The sequence below is a fragment of the Patella vulgata genome, chromosome 9 (assembly GCF_932274485.2).
Source record: "Patella vulgata chromosome 9, xgPatVulg1.2, whole genome shotgun sequence".
NCBI classification, from domain to species: Eukaryota; Metazoa; Mollusca; class Gastropoda; family Patellidae; genus Patella; species Patella vulgata.
In genome coordinates, this window is record NC_065887.2 from 44,427,028 (window position 1) to 44,445,231 (window position 18,204).

The 18,204-nt window shown below is 34.1% G+C and overlaps 1 protein-coding gene across 1 annotated transcript; it reads right to left on the bottom strand.

Moving 5' to 3' along the window:
* Positions 1-8,620: 8,620 nt before the first annotated feature.
* LOC126832550 (COP9 signalosome complex subunit 8) lies at positions 8,621-18,170 on the bottom strand. Its single transcript, XM_050563396.2, has 8 exons — positions 18,033-18,170; positions 13,008-13,078; positions 12,737-12,785; positions 12,164-12,293; positions 11,161-11,268; positions 10,895-10,957; positions 9,778-9,866; positions 8,621-9,564 (listed from the first exon to the last, which is right to left on the bottom strand). The coding sequence occupies exons 1-7, from the start codon at positions 18,099-18,101 to the stop codon at positions 9,787-9,789; spliced, it is 570 nt and encodes a 189-aa protein (XP_050419353.2). The 5' UTR covers positions 18,102-18,170; the 3' UTR covers positions 8,621-9,564; positions 9,778-9,786.
* Positions 18,171-18,204: the final 34 nt, after the last annotated feature.

Here is an 18,204-nt window from a genome sequence, read left to right on the forward strand (position 1 = left end):
GAATCAGCCATTCACAGAAGCTGAAGTTATAAATACGGTCTTAAGACCAACTAGAAATCAGCCAGATTTCTTCAAGTTTGGGAATGTGACCTCAAAGATTTGTTGAAGAGAATCCTGTCATCAACCTCTCAAAGACAATAAATTGTAGCCCAATTATTATCTATTCAGATGGTATATTGTATAAGTGTCATATTACACTGCTCTATATTTAGAATGTAAAACGAAAGCTAGATGGGTTTGGAATCAGATTCTATGAGATTTGAATAAGAGAATAAGAAAAACTAATCAAATTAAACACAGAGATAAACAAATTTAATAACAATTTAATATAATAAAAAAAATTGATTCAAATATTACATAATGTAATAATAAGCTTATTAATTTGATGTAATATCTACAGCAGCTTGTCTAAGCCAGGGTATAAAATATCTTACATTATTTTACTCATATACTTTGATATTGACCAATTTGATGTTAACCAATTAAATGATTTTGGAACTTTTTCTTGTGGAGATTAATATTCATAAGTAAAACAAGGGTTGTTGAGGACATTACGATTGTATAACTCTTGCCAATTATATATTGATTTCTATAGAAAGGGATCAATATCGAAATATTAATGGCCTATTGACCCATCGTACAATACTATTTACGAACTTATCAATTATCAGTAAAAGAAAATTTGATCCAAAATTATCTATTTTGGTGCAAAAATATGAACATTTACTGATTATTTACGGAAAAGGTCACCCCAAAGCAATCTACATGTATTTGTTATTTAAAGGAGCTAAATCGCTAATATTTAGGACCTAGAAATTGACACAAATGGTTCGCAACACAAATAATAATGTAATATGAATGTACATAAACTGATTTAGTATTTATTGCGCATGCTCTCCAGATAGGAATATGACGTAACCGTCTTGTGGAATATATCTAGCCCCGTCCTTCGAGTCCCTTGTTATAAATGGCACCTAAAGGCATTCGTGAACCAATGGTAAAATGTTTATTTTGTCTTACAATTTTATGGAAGCCTATAACTACCATTCATAATTTCTACTTTTCGCCCCTTCAAAACACGAAAGTCGAAAAGTGACCTTGAAAGTAGAGACTACATCAACTTCCGAGGCGAAAAGACAACAGTACGACAGTAAGCCAAAATGAATGGTCGCTAATATCGCCATCAATACTAGACTTTATAGACTTTTTTGTTAACGCGAATTATTGTCAATGTCAACAAAACAGTACACCTTCAATAATGTAATAACAACATTACTTATATACTCTGTCACCACAGAGTTCTTGATGTGGAAATTTACACGGAAATATTTATTTATGGCTAGGGATATGATATCATATCTTTCTTATCTAAATTACATCCTGCTTATTGTTGATATATATATATAATTTTAATTTATGTTCTTGTTTGCAATAACTGTATGAAGAATTACATAGGGAAGTGCGGGACTGAATTACGCGCACGCATCCCAGTTCATAGGCAACAGAGTTTACAAATTAATCCTGTTTTGAAAGTCTCTAAACATTTAAAGTAGCTAAGTCTCTAACTCAATATCATCCAAAATCTTCAACATTGAAAACACGATTTATTTGTCAAATTAAATCAACATTCATGTTGTGATCTTACCGGAAAAAGATAGGCTATTGATATCCAATATTTAAGACAGAATAAACATTTTACCATTGGTACACGAATCGTGTACCATAGTGCGCTTCAGCCCCAGTTGTATCAAGAGACTCGAGGGACGAGGCTAGACACATTGCATCAAATCAAACGGCGTATGTAGACAGGAATAACCAGACGCTAGAAATTTGCACTCGCTTGAGACTGCTGGCTTATTTCGCCGAACATAACTGATTTGAAATTGGAGTAAAAACGGAAACCATTGAATGTAAATCAGTTTATATACATTCATACTACATTATTATATGCGTTGCGACCCACTTTTGTCAATTTCTAGGTCCCAAATATTAGCGATTTAGCTCCTTTAAATACTTGTGCTAAGAACTTAAATATTAAATTTAGTATTTTTCCTTTTTATAAGTCAATATTGACAATACTATCAAGAGGCGGAATATGGAAGCTTACTTTATTGACCGGTTCAAACCAGATTTAAATGCTTAATTTGCACCCTTCCCACCCTATTAATATTCTAATAATATTTTAATATAATCTTAAAATATGTTTTTAAACTTTTTACTTCAACACTATTTAAGGGGATTTTAAAACCCTGTATACCTTTATTTCTCTATAATCGGTTTATTAGAGAATAAGATGGATATAAATAAATGTACAGCCTAATTGATCTATGCCCGTTTTCATTAGCCCAGTTCGGAGCAGTAGGACGTTAAACCCCATTTTATTTCATTTCAGTATAGGCCTACCGTATGTTTGAATGTTTTGACAAGATTTATTTAGCCTAAATTACAATGTTTTGAGAAGGATTTGAAGCAAAATTATGACAAATTAATTAGTTTGAATATGTGTTTAATCCTATTATAATACCATAAATCACCCAGTTTGTACACAGGAATGTATCTTTAAATAGGCATAGGTACATGTACTATTGGATTGCTATGATAATATTAAACAAAGTCTCGGATACCGTACGTCCAATTAAATGGCATGGGTGCTAAATATTTAAGAAAAGATTTTTATTGACTCATCTTAAACAGGTAAACACAATATCAATATGCATTGCACATCGTCATAACATCACAACAATATTCATAAAATTTAGGTTACCGGTACAATAATTTACATACCTGTAATTAATTAAGAAATAGATAGATATGGTATATCAAGGTTGTGGACCCTCTAGAGACCACAGTTTTTATCCAATTTGGATGAAACTTTAAATATATGTTTTTATCATTAAGATCTTGGTTCCTTTTGATAATTATTAACATTAGTGTTACTTTGCTCTTATTTTTTGAAAAAATTTTCACAAGTTGATTTCCTTTATTTTGTTAATGTAGAATGGTAACGAACTGCTCTTTTCATTTTCTTTGTTTTATTTGTTTCGTTTGAATTTGATTTATCTGTTTAGTTTTTGATTGTTTAATTTTTGTTAATGAAGTTGATTCTTTTAAACTTCGTTTTTATTTTTGAACTCTACTTGGTGTAGATGTTCATCAGGTAATACCTCGACTGAGTTCAATATTGAGATTAGCCGGTTGATTTGTTGGATATAAACCTTTGAATAATAGCGCCTAATAGGCAGCTGTGTTTAATTATGTTCTCCTGATTTTGATTGTTTCTGTGTGTTTAAAGTATATGTTTGTGATATGCGCTTAGAAACACTTCACGTGTAATGAAGCGCTATATAAATCGAACAATAATAATAATAATAATCTATTGACATTTAATTAATCTCTTTACTTCTGTATGGTTCTATTGTCAAATTATACCAGGAAGATTATGTAAATTAATGAAAGGTTATGTTTTATTATAGCCAGATTACATAAATTGTCTATGAACGTTTATTTCATCTCATTATTCCTATATTGGCCATTGTCAAACTATACCAGGAGGACTATGTAGATTTATGTCATGTTATGTATTATATACTTTTAAACCTTTTGTTGTACGTTATCTAATATTATTTACAATCCATTGTCATGGAAATCTATTATTGTAAGAATGTATATATGTATCGTATTTGTAATATTTTGTATACATTATTAATATCTGAAGACGCCCATAGAAGGCAGACAGCTAGCTTATATGATTTAATGTATGTCAGAATGAAGTAAAGTGGAGAATGTTTTATCTGGACTGATTTTTTTTATTTATTTATGTATATGCAGGATCTAATTTAGATAAGAAAGATATGATATCATATCCCTAGCCATAAATAAATATTTCCGTGTAAATTTCCACATCAAGAACTCGTAGGGTGAAATTCGTTTATAAATATGCATTATTCTTACAATTGATAATTACAGCCCAATAGTAAATGTTTAATAGGTCGTACTAATCCGCAGTGTTACTTAGTTCAGTCAGCTATATTTTAATAAATCTTAATCCACCTTAATTACCCCTCATTTATATCTATATCATATTTCCCTAATCACCTGTCTCCAATATTCTTTGTTTAACACTATTAAACATACATTATGGGAGATTAGATAAAGAGATGGCAGTTCTCACTATAATAGTTAACAACAATATACGACCACATTTTAATGTGGGCGTATAGAAAAAATGGCACAATTATATGATAGGATGATGGGAACAATTAAGTTTCATAAACATATCTTAAATGGTTTATTAGATCTGTTCTGGAAAAAAAAGGAAGTACAGACGAAGCCCTTAACTTTGTTCGGTGTGGGATAAGTACGTGATCGTGACTGTTCGGTTTATCAATGGCAGACTTTTGTTTTAGTGATTTTGCTGTTAAAAGTTGGCAGGAGTGAAGAAGTTGAGGGCTATAATCTATATATCATACTGTTTATCATTCTATTGTAAGTTATCCCATGTTATAACGGTCAGGTGAGTTAACAGATCATTAACAAAATACTCTTAAACACTGACCTCATTTACTGACATATTTCTTACTTTATACCCAATAAAATGGGTCATTTCTGGACCAACATACCCAGTGAGCGGATCCAGAGAAAACCCTTCATTGTTAAGAAGATGAATCACCCCTTCTCATTTTGTCGTAACTTCTACTTTTCGACTTTTTGACTTTCGTGTTTTGAAGAGACGAAAAGTAGAGATTATGAACGGTAGTTATAGGCTTCTATACAATTTGGATATCACAAGCATAGGCCTATCTTTTCCTGGTAAAATCACAACATCAACTTTCATTTAAATTGACAAATAATTGGTGTTTTCAATGCCGGAAAACTGTGGATGATGTTGAGTTAAAGACTTAGCTACTTTGATATATAGTGTGAATTTCAATATGAAATATATTTGAAAAAAGCGGTTGCCATGCAAGAGACGCCCACATCTCGCAAGAGTTGGACAGAGAACAAGCTCAAAAATGAGGTCATCATCCAGGCAGACACGGTCTGAGGTATCGACAGGAACTCAGAACTTTGGGATATGAACATATAATCCGACAAGCTAAAAAAAACCCCACGATTTCTCGTACATTAGGGGCCACAAGGCAAGAAGTTAGGCCCGATATACGAGAACATCAAACCGAGATCTTTGATACATAAACATATAATATTAAGTTGTTTTCCAAACCGGATACAAATCGTTAAAGGGACCACAGCCTTCGATCCGATTATCACGAAATTCAAACCAGGGTGTAACGGTGTATATTTAAACGGTTTTTAAAATCGGGCATAAACTGTAATTTTTGGTACAACCAAGGTCCATAATCTAGGAGGTTACGGACCGATATGTGCGAATATGGAAAGAAACAAAAATCCGTGGAATATAGACATATATTTTAAGTTTGATCAAAATCGGATAAAAAAATTGTGACTTCTACAGTGTCCACAATCTTGGTATTATATACTTTTACACTATTTGCGAACGAGGAGCGGGCAGTTTCAATCCGATTTTCATGAAATTCGAACTCAACCATCATAAGGGTGGAATGGTGATATGTTAGAACAGCTTTTAATATTGGATAAAATGCCAATATCGAAAGGAATCGCATGTCCACAAATAAATTGTGGGCTGACAGGGGCGACTCAATAAACGTCCACTTGAAAATGTGGGCGTACAAAAATAGCTCAGCATGATAAAACTTGGTTTTTAGAAGACTAAACAACTGATATCAAAGACTTTATATAAAATGAGATTTTTATTTTAGAAATTAAAATGTTTAGTTATTTGATACTCCCACTGGCCGGTTCATAGTTGTCAACGCTTATGTAATTTATATTAGGGCAATGCTACTCAAGACGGACATGTTGTTTAGATCAGCATACCAAGCAGTTAAAATCAGTGAACCGGACCAAACCCAAACATCAAAAATTTAGCACTTTTTCCTAGATAGTCCTAGCACTGTATAAACTATTAATGAGACATTTGTTAACATGTCAAGACCGTAATCAACTCTCGATGCCATCGGATATTTCCGATATTAAGTAGATTAGAACGGTTCAGCCATATTTAATTTAATTTAAAGATAGGTTGTCAGACAACGAAACATACGCCCACTTGCAGCTAAATCGTCGACAAGTCTTGTCGCATATTTATTCTTTTGTAGGTAATGGAGAGCATTTTAAAGGCAATTTCATACAGATCAGATTACAATTTGCGTGAAGGGCCATAGTAAAGGTAATATAAGGGCCATAACTCTAGAAACAATATTCTATTGGATTCTTCGATTCACTAATCTAAACTAATGCATATAAATTTCATACCGATCGGATGATAACTTTTGTCGTTAGAGCGTTCACAAGGTGCAACAGAGTGAAACAGGGGCCACAACTCCAGAAGAAATTAACAGAAATTATTGAAATTAAATAGGATTAGCTTCGAATTTTTAATAACCAGTACGCTGATTGCAATTAATCAATTAATGCACACATCTTGTCAAACCTTCAGAGGCTAATATCTTCGTTAGCAATAGAGTAATTTGAATGAAATTGTCAATATATACATCTATTTTCGAACTATTATAGCAAGAATGGCCAGTTCTTTATCTAAATATACAATAATGTATCTTTAAAATTATTTATAACAACTTGTTCAGATTTTACACTGACGCTATTTTATAATCTAATCAACTTTCTGTGTTAGCCAGTGTAGCACTTTGGCCCTTGAAACAATTTTGGGTCTTTATAAAATTGTCTCTTCAATTTTGTCTATAAAGTCAAATCACACGCACTTAATAAACGTGGATATAGTTATTCGTAAAAACCAGTGATATTTTGGTCAAATTATAATCATTGTCAAAATAGTCATCAAATTCTGGCTGTTTATTGACCTATGGTTGATAGACCAAATAAGGTAATATCTATTGTTAGTGGTGGGAAATAAACAAGTTTATTACGTATTTTCAATGGAAAAGTACTAATGACCTGCCGAAATGAGATAGGTATAAATTGATCGAAGGGTTGAAGTGAGTTTTAACTAGAGACTCTCACCAGATTATTCCAAGAAGTCATTATATATTTGAGAACGAGGAACCTGCAAAGTTATTTCCAGTTTACCAATAAAGCTGTTAAACCATTATTACTGTAGTATTATTTACGACCATAAGGAAACACAACAATTAAAGAAGTCCGTAGTACTACACCAGTGGCAGATCTGTGTATGGCAACCACTCATATATAGCCCACACCTATATGCTTCCATCTAGATAGGGTAATACAGCGTTTCCAAGGAAACCTACTAGCAAAGTTCAATCAAACTGAAGACCAAGTTTGGTAAGGGACAGGAAAGAAAGCCTGGAAAACAAAATCGCTATTATGACCCGGTTAGATGTTCTATGGCACAGTCTTGCAAGAATAAAAACACAACCTAACATCCAAGTCAAACAATACAACATATTACGACGACTGGGTGGCAGGCAGCCCTTAAATATAAAACATATTAATTTAATCACAAATCAAGACAATTTTCTAACAGCTTGCTAACCAAAGGTCCCGGATTAATCCCGGTGTTGGCACAGATAGTTTCTGGGTAATTCCCGTTTCCCTCACCCTTACCAGTAGCCTACTGTATAGGTGGGTTGAAAAAACGGGGTATCGTACTCTTTGGCGGACAGTAATTGCCCCAAACAGTTGAAAAACAACAGAGACGAGGTTTTCTAGCCATCGGATGTTAGCTATCATAACTGTAGCTGCCATTTGTAGCCGTGATAATTCTTATCCACAGCTACAACTGATACACTATTCGAGGCTTTGAGCAAGTAAAATGAGTTCAATTGCAAAATTTTCAACACGTCATCACAGTTTGCATGGAAATAAGTAATTATGTTACAAACAGTGAAGAGTGGAACCCTGAAATCATAATCTTGTCTTACTGAATAGTTTTTCTGTATTTTCGAGTGATGAAACCACGTGATTCTGGTTCGGCGGCCATTTTAAAATGAACATAAATTTTGCATAGCAGTTAGGTTTAATCAAATCATATAATTATAGGGCAAGGTTTCACCTTTATTTCAATGGGAACTGGTTTATTATATGTTAAGCTATGTACAGTAGAGTTTGGGGTCAGTGTAATTGGAAATTAAGGGCGTTATAGGCCAGTAACTGTTTTGTAGTCAAATGACTTCAAAACTTGCTCAAAGGAAGGCCTTAGGACGGTCAACTACTATGGCTGGAGCAAGACGGAAGACATCAGTAGTGGAACCATTTCTGTCATAACTATGGAGCATTATAACAATTCATGATTTACTGATAAAAAGAGAAAAGACAAGATTTAGGTGCTGGGGACACTGTAGAGATTTGACTCTGTTAGTTGGGCAATATGTGAATATTTCAGGTACTTGGTCATAAAAATCATTTTGCTCAACTAAAATTGCATAAAAGTTAAAACTCCTCTCTCGGTTGTTTGGTTGGTTATATTTTGAATTCCATGTTTCCAGAATAAACCAACTCATTCATTATATTTTGGACTGATGGCTTTAGCTAGACTGGGATAGTCCATCTTTTTTTACTCAATAATAACCAACAATCACTATATTTTATCAGCATTTTAATATAGAGAAATTATAAAAATCAAATTTCCACTACATAATGTAGATTATTCATGAATACAGCCATGTTACTGGAGTATCTAGTCTAACATAAAGAGTGCTAACAATATCCCTTTAATCATTCATATAAATATAATAGGTTATATAACAAGTTATTAAACAGGTTATATAACAAGTTATTAAACAGGTTATATAACAAGTTATTAAACAGGTTATATAACAAGTTGTTAAACAGGTTATATAACAAGTTGTTAAACAAGTTATTAAACAATATGAAATTTTAGAATAGAGATTGGGGTACAAACTTTATGCTAAATGCCTTACTTTGCTTATAGTGATAAACAAGTAGTGTGATATATAATGTCAGGACAGGTTCATACTCTCATACCATTGTCAATCCTACTTTATATTATTAATACATTAACTTAATCATTACCAAAGGCTTTCAAAAAAAAAAGGGTGTGGTCTTATTTTAAAAAAAAACCCAACAAAACATCTCATTTACCCATCTCGCAGGTTGATGGTTTTAAGACCGTCTGTCTTCCTTCTGACTATAATAAATAATTTCCAGGTTTGTTTCTAATGTTGTAATTATAATAACTACTTCTCCTGCCAATACTAGTTTTCTACATTTACACATACAAATATAATAAGTATTGGGAAAGAATCTGTTCAAATATATGGAATCGGTACAGTAATATTTTATATATAAACGTATATGGGCTGAAAGGTTTTTTAAATGATCTGTGTACGAATGCTGATTTAATTTGTTGATATGAGATATAAACAAATTAATCTTTAACCATATATACATTTAACATTCAACACTTATTTTTATTTTTACCAAAATCAGGTTTAGGTAGCTTAATCTATGAATATAAAATCACACTGATTTACTGTCACTGTAGCACTTCTAGTCATTGAATGTCTGAAATGAGAGAAAATTGTATTTTTATAATTTATTATATGAAAACACAGCCAAGTATATAATACTTGTATTGGTAGTAAACATGATATCATCTTTCAAATACATGACATCCATCAACTGATGAGTCGGTCAAGTATTTATTTTTTAAGCTATAATAATGGTTTGTTACCTGTATAAATCAGTAATTATCAAGGTATAATAATGGTTTGTTACCTGTATAAATCAGTTCTCTAGGAAAGAAACATAATCAGTTAATACTGATAACTGCCGTTCACTGGGTAAAGGTGGATCTACTATTTTCTCTACAACATTTTAAAAACATTTATATGTTAACAATTTATTATACTGAGAAATACTTTATTTTAGACCATCAACAAAAGATTGATCCAAGGTGGTGGACATGTTAAATATAATCAGGGTACAGTACATTATACATTCCAAAAACATACTTAAATAGTAAGTGTTGAGAACCGTAAAACAAAACTTATAACAAAAAACTGTGAATGAGACAAACTACACAGACATTACAAGGAATAAACATCAATTCAAGGATTTAGAATCCTTTACTACCGGTAACTATAATATTGAGGAAGTTTAGTATCATTCTGCCTCCTCCGATTAAATCCAAGTCAGGAAATTAACTGCCTTTGATATTTTGATTTTGTTTTCTTAATGACATGTTAAATAATCAATTTGGGTAGATTTTAGGGTGTTGAGTTATTAATTAATCTGTTAATTACTCAATACTGCAATTATAAACCAACACTCATTATCTAATCTAGATTACCATTTTAGGAACAGTAGGAACCCAATATTTTTTTTAATGATTCTCCATGAATTTGAACAATTTGCCAACAATGTTTTGAAACTAAACATTAAACACAAGACTCCCACTAAGACAAGTTGTAGTGATGTACATGTGTCTGTTGGCTGGTTTTGTTTATTTACCAATCTAGTGTTTGATCCCTGCATTGGCCGAGAAAGTTCATCCAGATTTTCCGGCGTGGTTCCCCCTTGTCAGTGAAGCAGGGCGGAGGGCCTGACAAGGACAGCTGTCTAGTCATTCGGATGGGACAAAAAACCGAGGTCCCATGTACACATTGGTGTGCATGTAAAAGATCCCTTGACAGTTGGAATTCGATATAAAAGTAGGCCGTGGAGCCGCTGTCCGTGGAAAATTTCCCTCATAGCACACTGTATGGCGTATGCCCATGTTCATTAGCCCAGTTCGGAGCAGAACAGTAGGACGTTAAGCCCCAATTCATTTCATTTCATTTATTTACCAATCTAATTATTTTTATTAATTTTACAAACATATAGTAATAATTACCTGCTTTTTTAGGTGTTAATATTTTATTTTGAGCATCTTCTATCCAACCTTTGGCAACAGCAGCTACAAGAAATATGATGAATAAATAATAAAATAACATTATTTACTACTATAACAAATTTCTATCTTGTACAGATAAATAGGTTAACATAGTTTAGCCTCTGTTATTTTTGAGGATATTGGTAAGATGACTATCAGAAATACAACAGCTACCAGATATGTTGGGAGTTGCCCTTTAATTTAATTATTATTGTAAACTATTTTACCTTGAACAGCTTCGCTAACAGGCATTCCCACAAAACTTGCAAATTCTTCGCTATTTATAGATGAGTAAGCTAAAGACACTAAACGGAAAGCTCCTTGTCGTATAGATTCTACAAAAGAAACAACAAATACATTATACAAACATATATCCAAATAGAAACACTTTCATAGAAACAAACCATTACATTCATTTCAAGTGGCACAAAAATCATTAAAGTCATTAGGATTGTGGCATGTATCATCATCAGGGGAACAATATAAAATGGGGTTTAACCACCCACTTGTCTGTACCGACTAGACTAATGATGAAGGGCTGTACCGATTAGACTAATGATGACAGACTGTACCAACTAGACTAATGATGATGGGCTGTACCGACTAGACTAATGATGACGGGCTGCACCGACTAGACTAATGATGACGGGCTGTACCAACTAGACTAATGATGACGGGCTGTACCGACTAGACTAATGATGACGGGCTGCACCGACTAGACTAATGATGACGGGCTGCACCGACTAGACTAATCATAGGCGTACGAGCCAGGGGGTGGGGGGGGGGGGGGGGCAGCTGCCCCCCTAACTTTCGGGCAAGCTGACTTTTCGGGCAGACGGGTAAAGTGAAAAAAAATTTTTAATTTTCAAAATTTTCTCCCAACGGTCCCGTCTCCTTGGCCTGTAAACGATTGATCTTTTGATTGGAATTCAAGCCAGCCATCTTAATTAGCCTATATTAGACCACTTTGAAGTTGCTTTGTTCACGGGCTGAAATAGCAGGAAAACGTGTTTGCAGCCGTCAGATATTCCAATTCTTCGTCTCTCGAGGAAGACCGCGCCGCTGTCTGTAAACCCGAAATTTTTTCGGGCAATTCGGGTTCCTGCCCCCCTAACTGTCATCGAGCCCGTACGCCTATGAGACTAATGATGATGGGCTGCATCGACTAGACTAATGATGACGGATGATAAATATAACAGGTGAGCTGTTGAAAGCTTACTAAAATGTTACCTGTTAAAGAATTCATAATAGGTTTAATACGATCAGACCAATCATATTTTAATGTTTCATATACACCAGGATAATCTCTCTGCCACATTTTCTGTCCTACAGCCCAGATCTGATTTAACTCTGTATTACTCTGGGAAAATTGAAAATAAGTGATTGGAATTTCTACACATAAATAATATTATAGAATTAGGAGGAATGTTAGTATGTGTACGTGACCCTCCTCATTGGATCGAACATGACAAGACAGATGACTGAACTAATATCTATATATTGTATGACAGACTTAGTTTATGTTTGTTTATATGCTACAATCACACAGTATCATAATCTCACAAACTTCAAAATTGAAAATCTCACATAATTATCAGGAATTGGACATAACTGCCTTAATTCTATACCATCTATAATAATAATATAGGATTCTTAAATAGTGCCAAACTTCAGACAATAAAGTCTGCTCAAAGCACACACAAAGTTTATTCTAAGTATTGTTAAAATTTTTTAATATTTATGAACTGGAATGTCTTTAGTGTTTTGAGAATTGTTACATTTACATGGTTAAACATGACTTACTGTTTTTATATTTTGTGGTATTCTTTTCCACAGAAATTTAGCATTACATCTGAAAAAACAATAAGTAATTTATAACTTCAATTAATACATACATGTACAAACATACTGATTTTGAAAATTATCAGAATTACATTTTTTCTACTCTACATCAGTTTATATCGGTTTTATTTTGATTTACACAGAAGTTATGTGTGAATGGTTGTGATTTAATTTATACAAGCACACTATGATTCTCTAATTACACTCATCATGTTCCGATGTATACACTTACGTGTCATTATGTACTAAATAAATGGACAGTAGTTGACTATATATATAACTTCCAGCAATACCACCAGGTGACTGCAAAATAAAATAAAATGTCAGTTCGAATATATGTACAATGTACCAAGATGCTTTTTCTAAAAAAAATCTCTTAACTACTACAAAATCCATTGGAAATCATGTGTCATATCCGTAAACTACATGTATTCTATGACCATCAAATATCATACAGTAGATGTACTACAGGAGACCAAGTAAGTGCCCCCATCAGACAAAGTCACAAATTACATATTATCTCAAATATTTTTGTGCCTACATGCATGGCACAAAAAGCTCAGTTACATAAGTATTATACATTGCTCAATTCCATTATTTCATCACTCTTCCAATCCTGATCTGTGGTGTTGATCCCTCATCACTATCATCTTCACGGTTACAGTGAATCACCCAGTTAGTAATAACTAGTGAGTGGGTCGTGGTGCAACAGACTGTACAAATGTTCTGTCAACACTCACAAAACAGGCAGATACTAGTGAGTGGGTCGTGGTGCAACAGACTGTGCAAATGTTCTGTCAACACTCACAAAACAGGCAGATACTAGTGAGTGGGTCGTGGGGCAACAGACTGTACAAATGTTCTGTCAACACTCACAAAACAGGCAGAATTAACCTTCAGGCCTCGAGATTATGTCCCATTTCTTATCCTCTCGTTCACAAGAATTTGCTCCCATCAGTGAACTCAAATACCATGAAATTTAGGCTCAGTCCCAAATAGTTAAAAGCTTAATCACATGACATACGTTGTTAGCTGAAAATTTTTCTATTACAGCATCATTCTTCCCCCACTCCTCTGCGGTCTTATACTATTAACTATCATATTGATGGTTATACTTATAGTGAACCACCCAGATAGTAGTACCACCAGAGCCTGAGGTGACAGTCAGTACAAATTTTCTGTTAACTCTACAAACAGGCTAAGGTTAACAAAATCCAATAACAATCATAATATTATATGAACGTTACATTAACTTGAATAAAACAGCTTTTCGGGGAGATAACGATTGGCAAACAACTATATATAGGCAATATGATCTATGTTCTTACAGACAGGGTCCACAGACAGTGTTATAGTAAGTATTTTGTTGACATTCATTGTATGGTGGGATTGTGGATGGCGTCCTAGATTTGGACCACCCACTATTCACAGCTTCTAGATCCACTTCAATAGCTACATGTAGATTAAATTCATTACATAAATATATGTTACAGGTTCAAACGTTTTTCAATGTGAGATAATTTATTTTAAACTTAGCTGTAAATTTGGTTTGGGTTCCTGATAATTACCAGGGATACTGGTACATGTTAATTAACATCAGCAAATATTAATTGGATGATTAGAAATTTGCATTAAATCTACAATTATTTATCGGTATTCTCAACATGTATGTAAACTGGTTATAATTAGGGCTGTGTCGATATATCGATACACTGATATCTATTGATATGTTACAGCGATATTTATACCAATACATAATATAGCTGTATCGCCGTATCGTTGAAAAAAATTTTCAGTTAAGAAAGGCCACGAAACCCACGTGGCGAAAGAAGACGATCTCGGCATGGTTTGCCAATCGAGCGTCTCCCACGCTCCGTGTGAATTCCAGGTACAGGTACATATTAAAATAAAACTGGATCATACATTGATGGATTCACTGACCAGTTGTTAGGTAAATTTAAATCTTCATAGAATGTTATAATCCCCTGATAGAACACCGAATACACCGAGAAACTGTCATTTAATAATATATTTTCCTGATAGAATTCCAATGACACGTGGCATATCGCTTGGAATTAGGTCAATAACCCAGTTCTAAATAGCGCTTACCGTTATGATTTTTATTTTATTTTATACTCATTCTGAAAAAGGCTTAATTTTAAAAATATTGTTTTTATTGAAGGCCATATCATAATTGTACGGAATTTTGATTTTAAAGCAATTTCAAGTGGGTAAGGTGCTGGCTCGCTAGCCTGGAGGTCGGGTGTTCGATCCCTGCATTGGCCGAGAAAGTTCATCTCGATTTTCCGGCGTGGTTTCCCCTTGTCAGTGATGCAGAACGGAGGGCCTGACAAGGACAGCTGCCTAGTCGTTCGGATGGGACGAAAAACCGAGGTCCCATGTACACATTGGCGTGCACGTAAAAGATCCCTTGGCAGTTGGAATTCGATATAAGAGTAGGCCGTAGCGCCGCTGCCCAGGCAAAATTTCCCTCATAGAACACTGTATGGTGTATGCCCGTCTTCAATTAGCCCAGGTTAGGTGCAGAAGAGTAGGACGTTAAACCCCATTTCATTTCATTTTATTTCATTTAAAGCAATTTCAGTATGTTGTCACGTGACAATTGTGCTGTGTGTCTATCAATTGACGAATGAATAAAAACTTTTGCCAAGTTACTTGACTATAGTTACCTGATAGACAAAGACTACAGATTGTGTTATGAAGAAATGCCATGGTGCCGTATCAGCTTATTTTAGCTACGGCATTTTCTGATACTGGCAATAGATGAAAAATGCTAATATTTTAGATCATCAACTTATGAAATGTGAACGTTTCATCGAATAAACGAAGACAGTAATTAATTTATTCTGGAATATTACGGACGTGAACTTCAAGATTTTATGTGAATTAAATATGGAACATTTTCAAAAGGTGTATCCGTCGTTATTTTTGTAGTAATCACATACAGTGTACATTAAAATACGACATTCTCCACAACAAATTACCAAGAATTATTTTTGTTGAAGTCTTGCTATATTAAAGGCAATGGAGCTTATAATTAACCCATATCCTACAGGTCCTCAATTGACCCAATTCCGGCCAGTTCGTTTCAAAATGGATTAAGAACCCTGATGCTTACCCATCTCAAACATCTTGAAACAGAATGTAGTTTGAGATTATTTTGGGCATAATTCGTGATGTCATCATATCGCGATACGTATCGCGTAACGGTTTGCCGTTATGTCAATATGTATCGTATCGAAAATGAACTGTATCGACACAGCCCTAGTTATAATATTTTTCTTGTCCTAAATCATTATAACATGATGTTGGGGAAAGTAAATCAAGATTTTCCTGCACGTTTTCCAGTTCTTTGTTAATGGTGCAGGAAGGAGGGCCTGGCAAGAAAAGTGTCTAGTCGTTCGAATCGGACAAAAAACAGATCCTGTGTAAGCTTACTCATTGGCGTGCACGTAAAAGAACCTTTGACAGTTGGAATTTGAAACAAGACTAGGCTGTAGTGCCAGTGCCCGGACCAAATGTCCCTCATAGCACACTGTATGACAAATACAGTAGAATCTGCATTAAGCAGCCACCCAAGGGATATTTTCACGACTGACCGCCTAACAGGAGTGGCCTCTTAATAAAATCTTGGTGCTTTTTGTGCTGACATAAATTAAATATTGAACATCAATACTGCATCGGTAAATTTGACCGTCGCTAAATGTTGCTGCTGAACAAAAATTCTTTACTCAAATCTCAGACATAACTTCTGTAAACTTGTCATTTTGTACCAACCTTCGATACTACTGTCTACCATTGTGATGCATTCGATAATATTTATCCATTATTGTGAAGAAAATCGATGAATTAATTTTATTTTATCAAAAAAGCACACGAACAATAACCCATCGCTGATTTTATCACCGATTCGCAGGGGGTGTAACTCTGAATGTACATGTAATATTATAGGAGGCGCTAAAACATCTGTTTAACAACAAAGTGGCAATGGAAAAGAGATACTAGATGATCGTGACAAAACTCGGTACTTTCGTTTTATTCAATCAGTATCAAATAATGTTTCGTTACGCGTGAAAACAATGATCAGGTTAGTCATTTAATAAAACAAAAGATTAATTAACAGATAATCCCGGTTGATTGTTATAATTACATTTCTTTTTACCTGATCAGTGGGGGTCCAGTTAATTAACTACTACTCAAGGGATTAGCGACAAGGTGGTATCTCGTTCAACAATGGCCGTTGAATGAGCAATGTTTTGTTGAATTTATTAGTAAAATAGTGACCGCTGGCCGCGTTAGAGGATTGACCGTTGAATAAAGAGATGAAACGATAGAATTTTTACGGGGGGAAATTATCGTGACCGCTTACAAGGAGATGTCGCTGAATAGGAGTGGCTGCTCATACAGATCCTACTGTATGTGTCTTCACTAGCCCAGGCTATGCAGTAAAGTAGGAATTAAACCCCATTTCATATAACATGTTAGCAACATGAGAATAGCTCTTAAAAGTCATACGCCACGGTAGTTGCATTTTTTTAAGTCACATGTTTCAAATATGCTATTGAATGTAAATGTAATATAGAGTGAAGCTCTGAAACATCGCGCGAGGCGCGGTGCTTGAGCAAAGCTCTTTTCCGGTAACACAGGAGCGTAACTAAATCTGCCCCACAGACTGTTGATTAAAAAAAAAATTCAGACCGGAACCGGATACACTGGGCAAAAATAGCAATGCGCATGCCAACTTAACCAAATCTCACACTTTTTTTTTTTTAACAAAATTAATCATACAATTTAGATGTAAATAAAAATCAATTTGGAAAAACAAGATTATTTAACATTACTTATATCACTTGAGAAACTTAATTATGAAGGTTAATATATATTTAACAACAATCACACCAGCTTCGCTCTACTCGGGCAATGCCTGTTACGTATTACCTTGCCAATTCAAATTATCCCTCGAACTTGGATACCAGAATTGCGTTGAATCAACATGCACTCAGCACTGTAACTGACTGAGTGATTCATGTTGTATGACAAAATAACTGTATGGTATGACTATGAAACTATCTATGATGTTGTTAATGTTAGTTAGCCAGTGGTTCTGCCCAGTACATGTAAAGGCCTATAACATTTTAAATTTTTCAGCGAAAATTACCCTTCATTTTTATAAATTATGAATCAAAATGTCCTTTCTCGGTTTCGACAGACGGTAAAATATTGTTTTAAAAAATACCTCCAATTCTTGTGCCTCTAAATCCCTTTCCAATCTGCGGAAATCCGTTTTTCTTCCATGTACAGCCATCTTACTTCCGAAACTACAGGTCTGCACAAAATAAATTGATCATTTAATTCAATTACAAAATTTGTGTTACTTCTTTCTATTGAAACAAAAATATGAACTCATT

Bases quoted from the DNA above. Each gene is read 5' to 3' on its own strand.
- LOC126832550 (XM_050563396.2), bottom strand. From the start codon at position 18,101: ATGGCTGTACATGGAAGAAAAACGGATTTCCGCAGATTGGAAAGGGAT. The intron at 12,786-13,007 runs GTAAGTGTATAC...TTGTTTTTTCAG, and splicing joins TATTTAGTACATAATGACAC to ATGTAATGCTAAATTTCTGT. The intron at 10,958-11,160 runs GTAAAATAGTTT...TATTTCTTGTAG, and splicing joins TGTTAGCGAAGCTGTTCAAG to CTGCTGTTGCCAAAGGTTGG.